We start from the raw sequence: 17,335 nt of genomic DNA, 5'->3' as shown, positions 1-17,335 counted from the left end.
TAAATAGACAGAAACGATGTATCTGCACTGTGAGTGTTCTCACCTTAACTTTTCGCGCCAATAGATCAGCACGCTGAGTGCAAGAGGGTTAATACATTGTTAGTGCTGTGATCCATGGACCAACATACCAGACGCACATACAGACTCATATTTCCATACTATGTTAATTTGTAGGACCAGACTGCCCTACACTGACAGACATAAACACATCACTCACTGACATGATTCAAGGCATTTATTCTATGTAATTAAATGTATGAACAGCACATATGTACACCAATTTACAAGTGAAACCTTAGAAGTACGAAAACACATCCACTGCTGCTAATAGCCATCTTTTCTCTGTCAATTCTACAGAGTCTCTCTTATAAACCCAGAACGTCCAGCTGCGTTTCTACTCTCCGAGACCTAAGCAGCTATACTGGAGGCACATGCATAGTTCTTGACCTTGCAAGGAACATGCACATATTCGACCTAGCATCAATAGCTAGTCTGATTCTCAGCTGTTAACATGGTCAGATAGTTATCATTGCAACACCATATTTTCGTATGTAAAAGTTATTTTAAGTATGAGTCGGCTGGATGGGGACGTGATCCAATTTATTCAGGAATTTCCTGATGAAGTGCCACCTTCATGAGCACAGATTCATATAATTGTAAATAAATCTGAAACTACTGGCTCCGTGCTCAATAAAAGCATGCGTGCACACACAGTTGGTGCGAATCTTGACGGTCACCAAATAAATCACTCACAAAATTAGCACAAGTAGGGGTTTTGGTTTCTTCTGCACACAGAGCTACAAAGCTGTTACACGGGCCCATTGTTTAAAACCTGCTGATCCAGCCACAAGAGTGAGATATTGTGAGTGGTATCTTGCATCATTGAATGATCGTTTATTCAACTCCCAGCTTGTGTTCTTTTTGGATGAGACCTGATTTCATCTTAATAGTCTTGTGAACAGTCATAACTCTTGCTATTGGTGTGCAGAAAATCCTAACAGTGTTTATGAAGTCCCTCATTATGAAGAATGACACTTCCACCATCTTTTATAAGGTAGGAATTCATGTAAGATAGTATACACACTTAAAGCAGAGCGGCTGCGTGCGACGTAAGTTGCGTTGAGGCTATTGGCTATTTTGTTGGTTTATAAGAGAGACCCTGTATATCCAAGGTGCAGCAGCAGATTGCCAACTGTTTAATATCAAATTTATGAAGTGCATCATATGCAGTGTTGCCAACACATCCAGTTGCAACAGTTAGAGTCTTAGCAAAAGAAGTCTGTCCTTAACTACTATTTCAGGCATTTTTGACAATGCTGATGATTGTAATACTTCATGGTCTGTAGCTTTGAGGATTATACAGGTCATTACATTTAAGGACTGGCACTACTTTGGCAATTTTGTTTATTTTTCCGGTTTCTTGCCACAAGAGAGAGAGATAGATTAAGTAGACCAATCAAAGCACTAACAAGACTAAATTTACATTTCTTCACGAGAATATTGTTTACACCATCATCAGCTTTACTGGCAGTGTTTTTCAGTTCAGAGATAATTTTAATTACTTCCTCATTATATTAGTTAGTGTTAGATTAAAGGGTGATTTGCATTACATTTTATGCCCAAGTCAAGGAACTGGGACAGTTTTCCATTAAAGGCAGCTTTCTACTTAATAGCGTGTACTATTACTACTGTTACTGCTTAATTTTTCAGGACGGCAGAAGGAGGATCGATATGTCATTTCTTGTCAGCGTGATTCTCAATTGAGGTACATTTTGGGTGAATAAGATTTTATATTAATTAAGTAGCTGACAATAAGGCATCAGGGATTGCTGTATCAATACAGTAGTTTAGCATGACTGATTTTTATTTTGTCTTTGGTGAAAGTCAAAGCGGGGAATGATTAGCTTGGCAGCATAGTTACTGGCATGTCTCAAAGAAGGCTGAACTCTGGTATTTTCTGGGTTGAGATTTTCATTTAAAAAGCATTTGGTGTCAGGAAGGGTATCTGGCCTAAAACACCCAGTCCTTATCTTCATCTATCCTATCCGACCTCCCTTGGTCAACTCTTGTTCCTTTATGACCCTGACAGTATTACGTATGGAGGCCTAGGGAGTCTTTCATTTTTACGCCCTTTGTTGCCCATGTCTTTCTTTGGCTGATACCTTCATTTTATGAAGTATCGGATCCCTTCTACTTTTTCTCTCTGATTAGTGTTATATAGAGGATGATTGCCTAGTTGTACTTTCTTTTAAAACAATGATCACCACCACCACAAAACCAAAGTGAGTCTGGGTGTTTCCTGTAATCCCAGAAATATCTGGGATAAGCAAAAAAAGATGCGTAATTGGTGAAGGTCAAAAGAAAATTTTCTTTTGAAGTTATATAAATCATTTGGGATCATTATTTCTCTATTCTGTTGTGTTAGTTCATGGAGTTCTGAGGTTTTGTTATAACAGCAAACAAAGGCTTCCTGTCTTCAATAAATTTATGCCAAAAATTTCAGGTACCTGAGGGACAACAACTGACTGAAACTGATCAAATCTCTGAGTATAAAGAGTTTTCAGCTGAATTTTCTAGGTGAGTCACCATAATTACTTCATCACGTGTACTCCTACTGCCTTGCCCTCTCTTTCTGCCTTTCCATTTCTCCTCGGTCCTTTGACTGTACTTGTTTTCTGGTTCATGACTTGGATTTGACTCTTGTGTGTCCCTTTCCATTACCTGTATTGGGCTGTTGGGATCCTTTTCTTCTTTTGTATTTGTCCTGTGCTACTAGTCTTTTACAACATTTATTCATCTTTATCTTATGTTACTTCCATCTTCCTGCGTTTATCCTCTTTCTTTCCTACACTTTCCCAGCCAAGATGACCCCTCAGTAAGTGCAGTGAGTGATATGTCCACCTTCTTGATGAGGCTGTGAAGCTGAAATGAACTCACTGGGGACGGAGAAGAAAGGAGAGAGCTCATCTATTTGAAGGTGACAGTGTATCAAGATGTGGAGATGGTTCTTGTCCTTTGGTGTTGTTATATTTACCCTTATCTCCTCTTTGCATTAGTCCTTCTTGCCACACTGACCTGCCATTATTTTGATTCTGTGAAGTATTTCCTTTGCTGTTCCTAGCCCTCCTACATGACTTGAGTTGGTACTAGGTTGTTCCTTTCCATTAATGCAATATATTGTACATGTTTAACACCTAATCTGACACGTTCTTGGATATTAATTTAGGGGCAAATTAATCCTTAGATCATGGACGGTGATATATGTTATCATTGTTTGAACGGTGTGCCTTTAATGTAATTCTATCAGATGGATGGCATCATCTTGTGTGTCATTTCCATAGAGGAAAGAATGTAGCTTATAATTATGTTACTGGGGAGCAAATAGGTTCGTTTGTTACCACACACCGAGCGAGTTGGCCATGCGGTTAGGGTCGTGCAGCTGTGAGCTTCCATTGAGGAGATAGTAGGTTCGAACCCCACCATCGGCAGCCCTGAAGATGGTTTTCCTTCCTGCTCTTAGCCCTTTCCTATATCATCATTGCCGTAAGACCTACCTGTGTGTCGGCGTGACGTAAAGTAAATTGTAAAAAAGAAAGTTACTGCACAGCAAATTTTTTAACTTCATGTTCGTTTCAGGCCATGTGACTTCCCTGCAGTATTGTGAGATGCAAGACAGGTTATTTTGTTGATGATAATTTGACTAAATTCATTAACAGTATAAGTGTTTCTGATTATTATATTCACTCAGATGAAGATCAAAGCAGTGATTGTGACATAACTGGGTGACTGTGTGTTGATAGAGTAAGAGATAGTGGTGACAATTATCCTAAGTGTCACGTTTACGTCCAGCATAGATAACTTCTTAACTAATGGACATACGTGTGTTATATTTTCTATGCTTACTCCCTTGGACTTATGCATTGAGATGCTGAGGTATTTCATAAGAGTTAAATTGTGATATTATTTCTGTTTCTAATTTTGAAAGTTCATATTTTCCATGTGCAGTGTGCAGCACACTCCCGACTATACTTAAGGACATATCCAGCCCACACATTTTTGAATTTACCTGAGGGGAGGGGAGCTCTATCAATCTAATTTCTTTAATTTCAATATGTCATACATAGCATGATATTTCTCAACAAGGATCCTGAAAACTAGCATGTATCAGCAACAATATAGACTAAGAATGATCAGAGTACCTGTTAAACAAGCGATAGAACTTCAATCTACTGAACGCAACGTTCCCCACAAATTGCGGTCCAACAATGCACCTTGATTGACCTTTACTACTTAAGGTCAAAGTTTCAGACGCATATAATCCCTCAGGTTTTACAACTGTGTTATAGTGTCGGAACTTGGCCCCTACACTCATAGAATTTTTATGATAGATATTCGTTGTCATTTGGTCTAACTTCCTCATCCTGACATTAATTGTTTCCTCTTCTAATCCATTCTGCTGGATGACTTCACCAAGATATCTGAAATTCTTGACATGACTGATTTTTCCAAGTGATCATCCATTCAGGTCCATCACAGGTGTTTGTCATATATTTTGTCTTCGGAATAGAAATCTGGAGTCCTACCTTTTCAGCAACTCCTGACAGCCTATTGATCTTGTTGAGTGCTGAATCTATGTTGTTAGTAAAAATGGCCAGATCATCCACAAAGGCCAGGCAGTCAACATACACCCCTTTGTGCTTAGGACCAAATTTGAACTGATCTTCCTTTGTTTCTTCTTGGTCTAACAACTTCCTCCACTCTTGAATGACTTTTTCCAAAACACAGTTGAAGAGGAGTGGGGATAGTCCATCTCCCTGTCTGACACCCATTCTGATTGTAAACGGTTCTGAGATCTCGCCCATAAATTTTACTTTTGACACTGTGTTGGTTAGAGTTTGTTTGATCAAATTTCTTGACATATTGTCCACTCCAAACTCTTCCAAAATATTCAGTAATGACTCGCGGTCAGTGGAGTCATATGCTTTCTGAAAGTCAACAAACACAACCACGTAGCTGTGTCCTCCTATCTTCTTGTACCTGATGATGCTCTTCAGGTTAAATATCTGTTCTGGGCACGGACAGCTTTTTCTGAAGTCAGCCTGATATTCCCCAATCTGTTGGTCAAGGTGAGCTTCTATTCTGTTCTGAACTGCTTTGGAGAAAATCTTATAGGGAACAGATACTAATGAGATGCCCCTATAGTTGTTGACATTCTTCTTATCACCTTTCTTGTGCAAAGGGTGGTTTAGTGCTGACAGCCATTCAGTTGGTATCATCCTAGTTCTCTAGATATCTTCAAAAAGCTTGACTAGTACATCTAGAGTTTCATCATTTGCCAGCTTCAGTAGTTCCGCCACTATCGAATCTTCACCAGCTGCCTTATTATTCTTTAAGCTGTTTATAATCTGTTTGATCTCCTCTTTTCAAGGAGGGGTTGCGTTGGGTAGTTTGTGGATCAGGTCACACACAGGGAATCTTTCTTTTGGTTCATCAAAATTAAGAAGGTTTTCAAAGTACCGAGATATGATTGTACAGTTTTCTTTGTTGGTCAAGCCCAGCTTTCCATTTTCATCTCTAAAACAAAGGCTGGCGGCTTGGTACTCTCTCAAATTAGTCTTGAATGTTTGATAGAAGTGTCTGGAATTGTTTTTCCAGAAATTCTGATCAATCTGTTCTAACTGCTGTTTCTCATATAGTCGCTTGGCCCTTCGGAAAGTTCTGGCTGCTTCTTTTTGAGCTTCACGGAACACATCAAAATCTTCAGATCTTCGGGTTGAATTCTACTTTTTCCTGGCATTTGTTCTTTGGGTCAGCACTTCATCACAGACCTCATTCCACCACCTATGCTTTCTCTTTTTAGCTGTCAGGATTGCAGTATTAGCTGCTTGTTGGATCTTGGAGGCGATGTTTGTCCATTTATGAGATTCAAATGTCAGTTGCTGGTGGTATTGTTCTAGGACATTTTGATTGATTTTTAACTTTTCAAGGTCGTATTTATAAATCCTGTTTCCTGGTTTCAGAGCCTTATTGAGAGGAATGAAATTAATTTTGATCTTGGAGAGGTGATGATCTGAATCGAACTGGGCACCTCTCTGCACTTTAACGTTCATTATTTCCTTAATCGCTCTCCTGGATATTGCTACATGATCAATCTGTTTCTCTCCACACACATTGCCTGGTGATCGCCAAGTTTTTTGTTTGCTTGGCTTGTGTTTGTAGAATGTTGATATTATCTGAAGATTGAAGGTACGACACAGATTGACGAGTCTTATACCATTTCTATTAGTCACTTTGTGAGCAGGATAGTTTCCAATTGTTGATCTGAATTGTGGTTCTATTCCCAGCTGAGCGTTAAAGTCGCCTAATCTTGATGTTCTTAGATGGTATTTCCTCCAACTGTTCTTCAAGAAGGTCCCAAAACTGTTCGACTTTCTCAGGATTACGCTTGTTGTCCTCATTGATCGGTGCATGCACATTGATCAGTGTGTATCCTTTGTTACTGTAGCTGAGAGTTAGAACAGAAAGTCTCTCAGAGGGGCTGAAGAAGTCCACGGTTGAACTGACAACCTTCTTATGAACAACAAAAGCTGTGCCAAGTAAAGGCATGTTCTTACCTATTTTCATAGCCTTTTGCCTTTATAAAGCCTATACCCCTCAATGTCCATTATGTCTTCATCTAGGTATCTTGTTTCTCAGATGGCTAAGATGGTTATGTTATGTTTGTCCATCATCATCGTCAATTCTTTGTGTTTTCCCACTTTCAGTAGTGAATTGACATTCAGCGTCCCAAAGTAGTATTTCTGTTTTGTCTTGAATTTTGTACGTGTAGTAATGTCCTCAAAGCATCTTGGTTCATGCTTCCCAGAATCCACAGGCCTGATTGCGCTCTTAGGAGCGGTAGATTCCCTCAATGAGGTACTACCTGGGGTAGTGTCCTTTTTATGACGACATTCCATGATGCTTGGTTGTTCAAACCAGTATGGGTTGGAAAACTCCTTCCCGGTAGTAGAACCAAGGTTGTAAGCCCTGGAGAACAACAATAGGCTGCTCCTCTGGAGTCAGACGCCTTTCGCAGCCACTTCACTGAAGAACAGACGCTGCTAAATGAAGATAGTTCATCCGCTTTATCCGCCGTTGGGACTTGGTTGTCGTCTTACCCCTTCCAAACCATTGACTATCTTCACCGTAACCCTGGTAGGGACCCTCACAAGGTACTAATAGCCAGGCCAGCTGGACCAAGGTTTTTTAAAGAGGTGTTACTCCTCTATCACTCCCCAGTTTGTTCTGGCTTGTGACAGACAGAGCCTGGCTTCCCACACATTGGGCACAGGATGGCAGGGTTTCTTGTTTAATTAATTAGTTTTTAGTAATGTTTTTTATTATGTACAATCGCTATTAAGCAGGTTCACCGACAGCTGATGATGATCTATTTACAGGTCGAAACCGGTACTGTTTTAATGTAAATAATTCTAAATATTTTGTAAAATAAAGTATTGATTAGGTGGAAAACTCATCCTTCATACTTGTGTGCTTAAATTATCAATACACACACACACACACACACACACACACACACACACACACACACACACACGCACAGAGTATACAGGACCAGTTTTTTTGTGTTTTTTTTTTTTTTTTTTGCATCGCACTGACACAGATAGGTCTTATGGCGACGATGGGATAGGATAGCCCTAGGAGTTAGAAGGAAGTGGCCGTGGCCTTAATTAAGGTACAGCCCCAGCATTTGCCTGGTGTGAAAATGAGAAACCACGGAAAACCATCTTCAGGGCTGCCGACAGTGGGATTCGAACCCCCTATCTACCGGATGCAACTTAAATCTACCATCTCCCAAATGTAAGCTAATAGCTACGTAGTCTGAACGTGTAGTGAACTCACTCAATAACGATTATTTTCATGATGTATAAGCGAGGTTTGCTATGGCGGATGAAAGTGGAGAAAACTCTGAGAATAGACTGAGTTACTGTAGAAATGAGAAAAGAAGATGGACATCTATGATTATAGCAGGCACACAGTTTGAAAGTGAGGGAGTAAGCTGCTTGTAAAGACTTTCACATTTGAATTTTCCTTTATCACAACGTGTAAACCATTATTCATGTCTTTAAAAAAATAAAATGCAAAATCTAGTCAAAATACAAAACTTACATAAATGTAAAACTGACAAGTTTTTCAAATAGAACTTTATTTATACTTCTTATTCTTGGAAAACTTTAAACAAAGAGTTTGTGCACCCTTGGACTGGCTGAAAATGCTATTGGCTATTAAGCTCAGATATGCAGAGTTTACCCAAGCAGCTTTGTAATGTACTTGGGGTCCTACCAAGATTGCATTAGATGTTGCAAGTTAGTTCACAGTGTACACAATCTGATTTTAAGTGATACGAGATCATGAATGACAAGACCAAAATGTTCAGTTTGTTCTGTGATTTCATTCAATAGTGTCACTGTTTCCTGCATATGAAAACTTAATTTTGTATATTTTTAAATTACAGTGCTCTGTAAAGTTTTGCATATTCTGGTTTAGTGCATTTTTTGTATTGCTATGTCTGTATGTTTACATTATTCATTACAAAGGGTGAATACAAAGAAAAACAACATTGTCAGCTATTCATAAGAGACAGAAACAGAACAAAAGTACAATGTTGGTAATGTGGGATTTTGAACACAAGATTCTTGTTCATTCTTTGGCAGATCATCACTTTGGGTCCTGTAGTATGCTTGAACATGGTGAAGCATACCTTGCAGCAAAGAATCCAACTTGCTTTGAGGCACATTATCCCACTCTTGGATAGCAGCTTCAGTCAGCAAGAGGATTAGGACAGTGGGCAGTTGTTCTCTTCAGTTCATGCCATACAAGTTCAACATATTTCACGTTCACAGAATATGCTGGCCACACCATTCTTCGTATTAGTTGGGGCACGAGCATTATCACACACAAATGTAAAGCTCTCACTCACAATGGCAGCAAATGCTGTAACTACATATGATGCCACCCCAAAACGTGATGGAACCTCTTTGCTGCTGATGGTGCTCCAAGATAAAGGACAGGTTCCATTTTTCACTGGATCATCTCTAGACACTAATTCTCTGGTTGTATGGGTGCAAGCTTATGGTGAAGTGATGGGATATTCGATTCATTTTACTGATTTAGCAGTCAGAAACAAGATGAAACCAAGACCCTGTTACCTAATACATGTGTACTTTATTAATGTCATTTGTATATCAATTTGAGATATCAATTTTGTATTAGAGTCACTTCCCAATAAAGCCATAGGTTACTACTACTACTACTACTACTACTACTACTACTACTACTACTACTACTACTACTACTACTACTACTACTACTACTACTACTACTACTACTACTACTACTACTACTACTACTACTACTACTACTACTACTACTACTACTACTACTACTACTACTACTACTACTACTACTACTACTACTACTACTACTACTACTACTACTACTACTACTACTACTACTACTACTACTACTACTACTACTACTACTACTACTACTACTACTACTACTACTACTACTACTACTACTACTACTACTACTACTACTACTACTACTACTACTACTACTACTACTACTACTACTACTACTACTACTACTACTACTACTACTACTACTACTACTACTACTACTACTACTACTACTACTACTACTACTACTACTACTACTACTACTACTACTACTACTACTACTACTACTACTACTACTACTACTACTACTACTACTACTACTACTACTACTACTACTACTACTACTACTACTACTACTACTACTACTACTACTACTACTACTACTACTACTACTACTACTACTACACAATAATAATAATACAGGTAGCAGGTAGGGACCCTCTTTGGAGGCAGCCCTACCCAGGGAGTGGCACCCCTGCCTATGTGAGTCCCAGAGCACACTGACCCAGTGTGTATCATCTGGTAAGGGTCCCAGCTCAGGGTTATGAGTGAAGACCTCAACGGAATCTACAGCGGAGAAGTTGAACTTCAGAACGCTGGAGATTGCGGAAGAGGCAGCCCAGTACTCAGGGAATAGTATGAGGGGCGGCTGCAAGGTGCTCGGTCAACGGTCTCAAAGGCGGAAGAGGAATCTTAACTCCCAACGGCAATGAGAGCAGAAGAACCTAGTGGAGTAAACCACAAAAAAATAATCATTTCGGACTAACAATCCGATCTTACTTTGGAAGCTAATTCCTTCGTTCACAAATCACAACTTCATTCGCAAGATGGAAATGTCGCTGAAAGAAAGCACTACCCCAGGTGGCAGCTCGGCAGAGAAATCCACCATTGCACTATGCAATGCAACGGGACCTAGGATTCTGGGGAGTCCCAACATCTACGAGAAAGATGAGTCGGAGCGTCTTGAATCACCTTTCAAAGTCAAATTCAAGAAGAACTATTTCATTGGAACAATAAATGTCAAATCAGATACCAGAGTCGGAAAACAAACAGAACTAGAAAAGCTTTTGGAAAAAAATCAAATCCAGATCCTAGCTGTACAAGAGACAAGATTCCTGGAAGAAAACATCATAGACATCAACCAATACAGAATATTCAAAAGAAAGCTGGTGATTAGAACAGCCACCAACATGCCTCTACTCAGAACCTGGTTCTACATAAACAAGAAGGTAGTAAACAATGTCACAGACTTCACATCAAAATCTAAAAGATTGTCTCTACTAACTATTAAATGCAAGAATAAGAGGTACACTCTCATCAACTGTCATGCCCCGATCAACGAAGACAACAAGAAGAACCCACAGAAAGTTGATGACTTCTGGGATCTTCTGGAAACTGAAATCACCCGGATACCCAAGAGCAACGTAAAAATCCTGCTGGGAGACTTCATCGCACAGATTGGGAAGGAATGAAAGTACAGAGACATTGTAGGGGAATATCCAGCACATAAGAGGACAAACAAGAATGGGGAAAGGCTCATTGGACTCTGCAAAGCTTTTCAGTTGAAACTTATGTCGACACACTTCAAGAAACTCCCAAGAAAATCAAAGACATGGGTATCTCTGAATCCCGAACTAAGGGAATTCCAATTGGATCACGTAGCGATAACAAGGAAAAACTCAATGGAGGTGATGAACGTCAAAGTGATTAGGAACGGTGAATTCGATTCAGACCACTATCTCTCCAAGGTTAAAATCCGTTTTCTCCCAATAGGACAAAAGAGAGACCCACCTAAAATAATGAGATACAACACAAATAAAATGAACATCACTGAAGACATCATTAGAAATTTCAGGGACGAAATCCGGACCAGCAGAAAGGGGAACTGGCAAGAACTATCCATGGGAATCAATGAAGCTGCAAAGAAAACACTCGGACAGGCTAGGAGGAAAAGAGGAATATGGTGGAATGAAGAGTGCGAGGAAGCTCTCAGGGAGAGGTCCGAGAAATGGAGAAAATGGAAATGCTCAAGAGAAAAGGAACACATGGAACAATTCAGGCAACAGAGGAAAGAAACATCCAGGATATTTCAAAGGACTAAATGATCATTTGAAAGAGCTCAGCATGAAGAGATCCAGACTGAATTTGTCAAGAACAATTCCAGAGACTTTTATCAGATATTCAAGAGAAAACTCAGAGGATACCAAGCACCAAGTTTGAGCTTCAGAAACGAACAGGGTAAAATCGGACTGAACAACCAAGAAAACTATGAGATATTAGCCAGATACTTCCACACTCTCTTGAATTGTCCTTACCCAACCTCTAAACTAGAATTTCCAGATATACCAGAGAACTCAGAAGATGATGAACCACGAACAAAGGAAGAAGTCAAGGAAGCTCTTGAAAACCTCAAAAACAACAGGGCAAGTGGAAAGGACTCAATAACGGCAGAGATGTTGAAATGGGCAGAACTGGAAATCTTAGATGATCTTCACCAAATCATCAAGGAAATCTGGGAGAAGGAGACAGTCCCAGAAGAATGGAAAACAGCACTTATCCATCCGCTGCATAAGAAAGGGGACAAGCAGGATGTCAACAACTATAGGGGCATATCCCTCCTCCCGATCACCTATAAAATTCTCTCAAAACTGCTTCTTAATAGAATAGAAGCAAATCTGGACCAACAACTAGGGGAATACCAAGCAGGGTTTAGGAAAGGCCGCTCCTGTATCGAACAAATATTCAACCTGAAGTCAATACCCCGCCACAGAATGTTGAGTGGTAAGAAAATTGTGGTGTCATTTATAGACTTCAAAAAAGCCTTCGATTCAGTGGACAGAAAGACTTTGGACAAGATCATTAGGGAATTTGGAGTCAAAACCAAACTGGCAAATATAATCAAAGAGACCCTAACAGGCACAACCTCCAAGGTAAAATTCTTCGGGCATCTCTCACAATCATTTGAAATCAAGACAGGTGTGAGGCAAGGGGATGAACTATCCCCACTCCTATTCAACTGTGTCTTAGAAAAGATAGTGAGAATATGGAACTCAGAACTTGAACATCAAGGGATAATCCCAATCTGTCTAGGGAGAAAATCAGGTGGGATTAAAGTCAACTGCTTGGCTTTTGCTGACGACTTTGCTATTCTATCAGAAAGTCTAGAGGATGCAACCATCCAGATTAACCTCTTGGAAAGAATCGCCAGCCAAACAGGACTTAGGACCTCAGTAGAAAAGACCAAATTCATGACGAACGTCAAAGATGGACCAAAATTCCTGGCAGAGATAGGACGGATAGAAAGGGTCAAGAAATTCAGATACCTTGGTGAGACGATACAGGAGAATGGACTAGAAAAAGCTGCAGGGGAAGATCGGATCTCAAAAATGGAGAGAGCATATGGCTTGACAAAAAACATCTACAGTAAGAAGTGCTTATCCTGGAATTCCAAATTAAAACATTACAAAACCGTGGTCAAAACAGAATGCCTGTATGCCAGTGAATGCCTGTCCATGAACATCAAGCTGGAGAAGCTAGAGGTCCTGGAAAGAAGAATCCTCAGAAAAATTATGGGAGCTGTCCAAACTGAAAGTGAATGGAAACTTCGGAGTAAGAATACCGGAAGGTGGATGAATCTCAGAGATGATGAAGAAAAGGAGGCTGGCGTTTCTTGGACATCTATACAGAATGAACGCAAACAGACTTACCAAACAGATATTTGATTACTTCTGGAGAAAAAAGACCACTACAGCATGGATTAAGGAAACGAAGAAGGATATGGAAAGGTTAAACATCTTGGAAGACCAGCTGTTAGAAAGGAATACGTTTAGGAACACACTGAAGAATTTGGAAGGTGTTCAAGCCGCAGGAAGAACTAGGAAGACCGGAAGAGCCTGGACAGATGAACAACAGAAGCAGGCCAGCGAACGCATGAAGGAGTATTGGACACAGAGAAAACTCCGCACGAAGAGAAAGAAATGAAGTTGTAGTGTGATCCTTAGTGGTCCTTTCGCTTGTAAAAAAAAAAAAAAAAAAATCCTCACAGACTTGTGAATTTCATAGTTCTCAGAAAGTAACAACTCCACTAAATATAGAGAATTAGGTGTAAAAATGTCTGTGTTTACAATAAGTAGCCCAGATATTAACATGAAACAAGTGTTAAAAATTTATTTATTTAGCGTATGATGAATACAATATTATTTACAATATATACAACTACCATCTCAAGCTCGTAACTAAAGTTCCATGTCAAAATTTAATAGCCAGAGAAGAGCTTCGTTTGAGACACAGTTTAAGTCCTCAATAGAGCCTCTGTAACTACGCAAAGGACACTCAAATGCAAGGTGTTCCACTGTCTGTTCCCCTTGTCCGCAGTCACATTGCAGTGATGTCTTCCATCCCCATTTGAAGAGAGTGGCTCCACATCTACCTTGGCCGGTCCTAATTCGATTTAGCATCCTCCACTGCCGTCTGGGAAGAGAAAAACCATCTGGGCACTTGCATGGGTTCTCAATGATGTGGTGATGTGGTGATGTGGTAATGCGGATTGCTGTTGCCATTGTTCTTTCCAGGCGTCCGATACATTAAAGGAGGTGTCCTGTAAATTCATTGCAGTATGCCAAGAAGGGTGTCTGGATTTCAGTCATTTAGCTGGGGAAGCTGCTATGTCAGAATGAATAGGAAGGTGAGGATTGTTTTCAATTTTCTTCCACAAGTTAAGCAGTGACTGTGATCTTCTTAGGGATGGAGGTGGTATGTGGCTTAGGGTGGGAAGCCAGTGTGTGTTAGTTGGTCGGATGCATCCTGTAATGATACGCATTGCTTGGTTCAGCTGGGTGTCTACTAATCCAGTGTGAGCACTGTTAAGCCAGGTAGAGCAGCAATATTCAGCGACGGAATAAGAGAGTGCAAGAACAGTGGATCTTAGGACTTGGGCATTAGCACCCCAGGATGTACCTGCCAGCTTTTGGAGGATGTTGTTTCTGGTCTTGATCTTGGCTGACACATTATAGAGGTGATTCTTGTAGGTCAAGGACCTGTCCAGGGTGACTCCCAGGTATTTTGGGTTACTACAATACTGTAGATTCTCTCCTTTGAATGGTATGGTTGGTTTGTACCCAGCACTTCTATTCCGCAAATGGAAGGTAGACACAACAGTTTTCTTGGGGTTTGGTCTAAGGTTGTTGTGATAAAAGTAACTGTCTAGAATCTTTAAGTCTGATGTAAGCATCGACTCAGACTCATCGAAGCGTTGATGTTGGGCAACCAATGCGATGTCATCTGCGTAGATGAATTTTCTGGATTTCGTTACAGGAAGGTCATGAGTGTACAGGTTGAATAGAAGAGGGGCCAATACAGAGCCCTGAGGGAGTCCGCCATTTATCTTATGTACTTTACTTCTGGAGTCTTCGGAAAAAATCTGGAAGTACCTATTACTCAGCATGTTACTGAGTAATGTGGAGAGTTTCAGACAAGGGATGATGCTGATAAATTTGAGAAGGAGCTTATCTTGCCACACGGTGTCATATGCAGCTGTCAGATCTAAGAAGACGGCCGTGCTTACCATTTTGTTCTCAAATCCATTTTCAATATGGGTAACTAGTGCTAAAACCTGTTCTTCACATCCTCGTCCAGGTCTAAATCCAGCTTGCTCGACTGGAATATGCTGGTTTATTGTCGCAAAAATCCTGTTATATATCAGCCTTTCCATAAGCTTCATTGTAACACTGAGTAGTGCTATTGGCCGGTAAAATTACCTCTCTGGTACATCAGTACTCCCTTATTAAATTGCAGTACAAAAATTACATGCTGATTAATAATAATAACTGACATAACTCAAATTTTATACACTAACTTACGGTTTTCCACAGTTCTATGAAAGTCACAACTCTGTTATATACACAGAATTAGATGTAAAAATACCTGTGTTCACAATAAGTAGCCTACATATTAAATATAAATCAAATAAGTTGCTTTACATCGCACCGACACAGGTAGGTCTTATGGTGATGATGGGAGAGGAAAGAGCTAGGAGGGGGAAGGAAACGGCCATGGCCTTAATTAAGGTAAAGCACCAGCATTTGCTGGGCAACCACAGAAAACCATCTTAATGGCTGCCAGTGGTAGGACTCAAACCCACAATCCCCCTAATGCAGCTCATAGCTACGCGACCTTAACCACACGGCCAGCTCGCTCGGTCATCTTCGAAAATATCTTTTTTAATCAGCAGTGGATTTTTAAAATTTTCATATTTTGTGTAGTCTACCCAAGATGTACAGTAGCCCATTGGTTTTCTGATTCAGCATATTTTTATTTAAGCTATTGCGTCAATCAACTCACGTACTCTCTGTTCACGTACACCAGTGATCTCGTGATTCGATTATTGAAGTATTGTGCAATGATGCAACATACGAACTGAGATAATATCGAGTGGTTCTTCCCAATATAAAACAGACAATTTTGAGTTGTCATGAGCATGACTTATAAGTTAGGCTAGAGAGCTGAGCTGAGTTAATTGTCGAATGTCAACTAAGTTAGAAAAACTAATAAACAGAATAACCTAATATTTACCTACTTACAAGCTAGGTACTTTGGAATTACATTTTGACTACCTTTTTAACGCTGCAAATAAATCTGTCTATTATTTAAACCTCCCTGTAAGAAAAGGACAGAATGCAAGTAGATGAATGCAATGAGCTGAGAGCAAGAGTCCGTTGTAGCATAGGTATGATTCTTTCACTGAACCATGGCTCTGTATGTCTTGCCCGCAGTAGAAGTTTGGCTCCCCGCCATTGACCAGTGTGATATAGATGTTGGTTAACGATAATGAACCGTGTGGGTGTTGTGTCTCACTGATCTGTGGCTTGTGCCACTCAGCACTGTCTGCTACGAATCTGCTGAATCGTGTGCCGTGAGCTTGTCGTTGCTGTGAATCAGTTCACTTGTACACTTGAATGAATCGATACATTGCTTCGAATCATACACTCCGTAGCCAACACTATTATGGTGACCTCCTCAGAAAAGAGCTCATGCTACCACTGTTCATGCTGCTGTGGGCTATGAGTTGTAGCCCAACTCACATGAGGTGGCCTATGGTGTGGTTTAAGAGGATAGCTTTTGTAACAGGCCTCTTTGGTATCACTCCTCCTTCTTGCAGCGGAGGCTCACCAAAGATTCTGGTGGAATTAGGTGGTAGTAGCAGTGGGCCTATAATCAGCTGAAAGGAGCACATTCTGATCCTTCCTGCAAGTTTTTTTTTTTTTTTTTTTTTTTTTTTGTGGGTATCCTGTTCATTTTCAGTCAGCGACCATTTGAGTCTCTCTGAACTTTTTCCAAACTCTGGAGATATCACTCTGACTCACTCCAACACTCATGTCAACATCATCTTGTTGTTATCCTTCTTGCAGCATTATCACAGTTCAAATGCGCCCAGTAGCTGAAATGGGTTTCTTGCTAAGTTAATCTCATTGATACACGTGCTGTATATATACCACTATTCTTACAACTGATGTTGGTAAACTGACATGATTCTGATTTCAAAATGCTAAACATCACCACCCCTTGCTATAGGCCTTCTTTCATCTATTTTATTTGCACTTTCTATTCTTTCATGTATATATTTGTGTTTAGTATAAGTATCTATAGTACAGTCTTTAATATAAATACCTGGGTGTCAAATAAATCTTATACCGGGCGAGTTGGCCGTGCACGTAGAGGCGCGCGCGCGGCTGTGAGCTTGCATCCGGGAGATAGTAGGTTCGAATCCCACTATCGGCAGCCCTGAAAATGGTTTTCCGTGGTTTCCCATTTTCACACCAGGCAAATGCTGGGGCTGTACCTTAATTAAAGCCACGGCCGCTTCCTTCCAACTCCTAGGC

The 17,335-nt window shown here is 40.2% G+C and overlaps 1 protein-coding gene across 2 annotated transcripts in view; it reads left to right on the top strand.

Annotated features, from left to right (window-relative positions):
- The window catches only part of LOC136875856 (uncharacterized), a 289,779-nt gene that overhangs the window by 93,622 nt on the left and 178,822 nt on the right, over positions 1-17,335 (top strand). For both annotated transcript variants that reach the window (XM_068228203.1, XM_068228204.1), the window contains exon 8: positions 2,504-2,577. In XM_068228203.1, coding sequence (XP_068084304.1) covers positions 2,504-2,577 — 74 coding nt within the window. The remainder of the gene's footprint in view (positions 1-2,503; positions 2,578-17,335) is intronic.

Source organism: Anabrus simplex, chromosome 6, assembly GCF_040414725.1.
Source record: "Anabrus simplex isolate iqAnaSimp1 chromosome 6, ASM4041472v1, whole genome shotgun sequence".
Lineage (NCBI taxonomy): Eukaryota > Metazoa > Arthropoda > Insecta > Orthoptera > Tettigoniidae > Anabrus > Anabrus simplex.
This window is presented reverse-complemented; position numbering and strand designations above follow the sequence as displayed.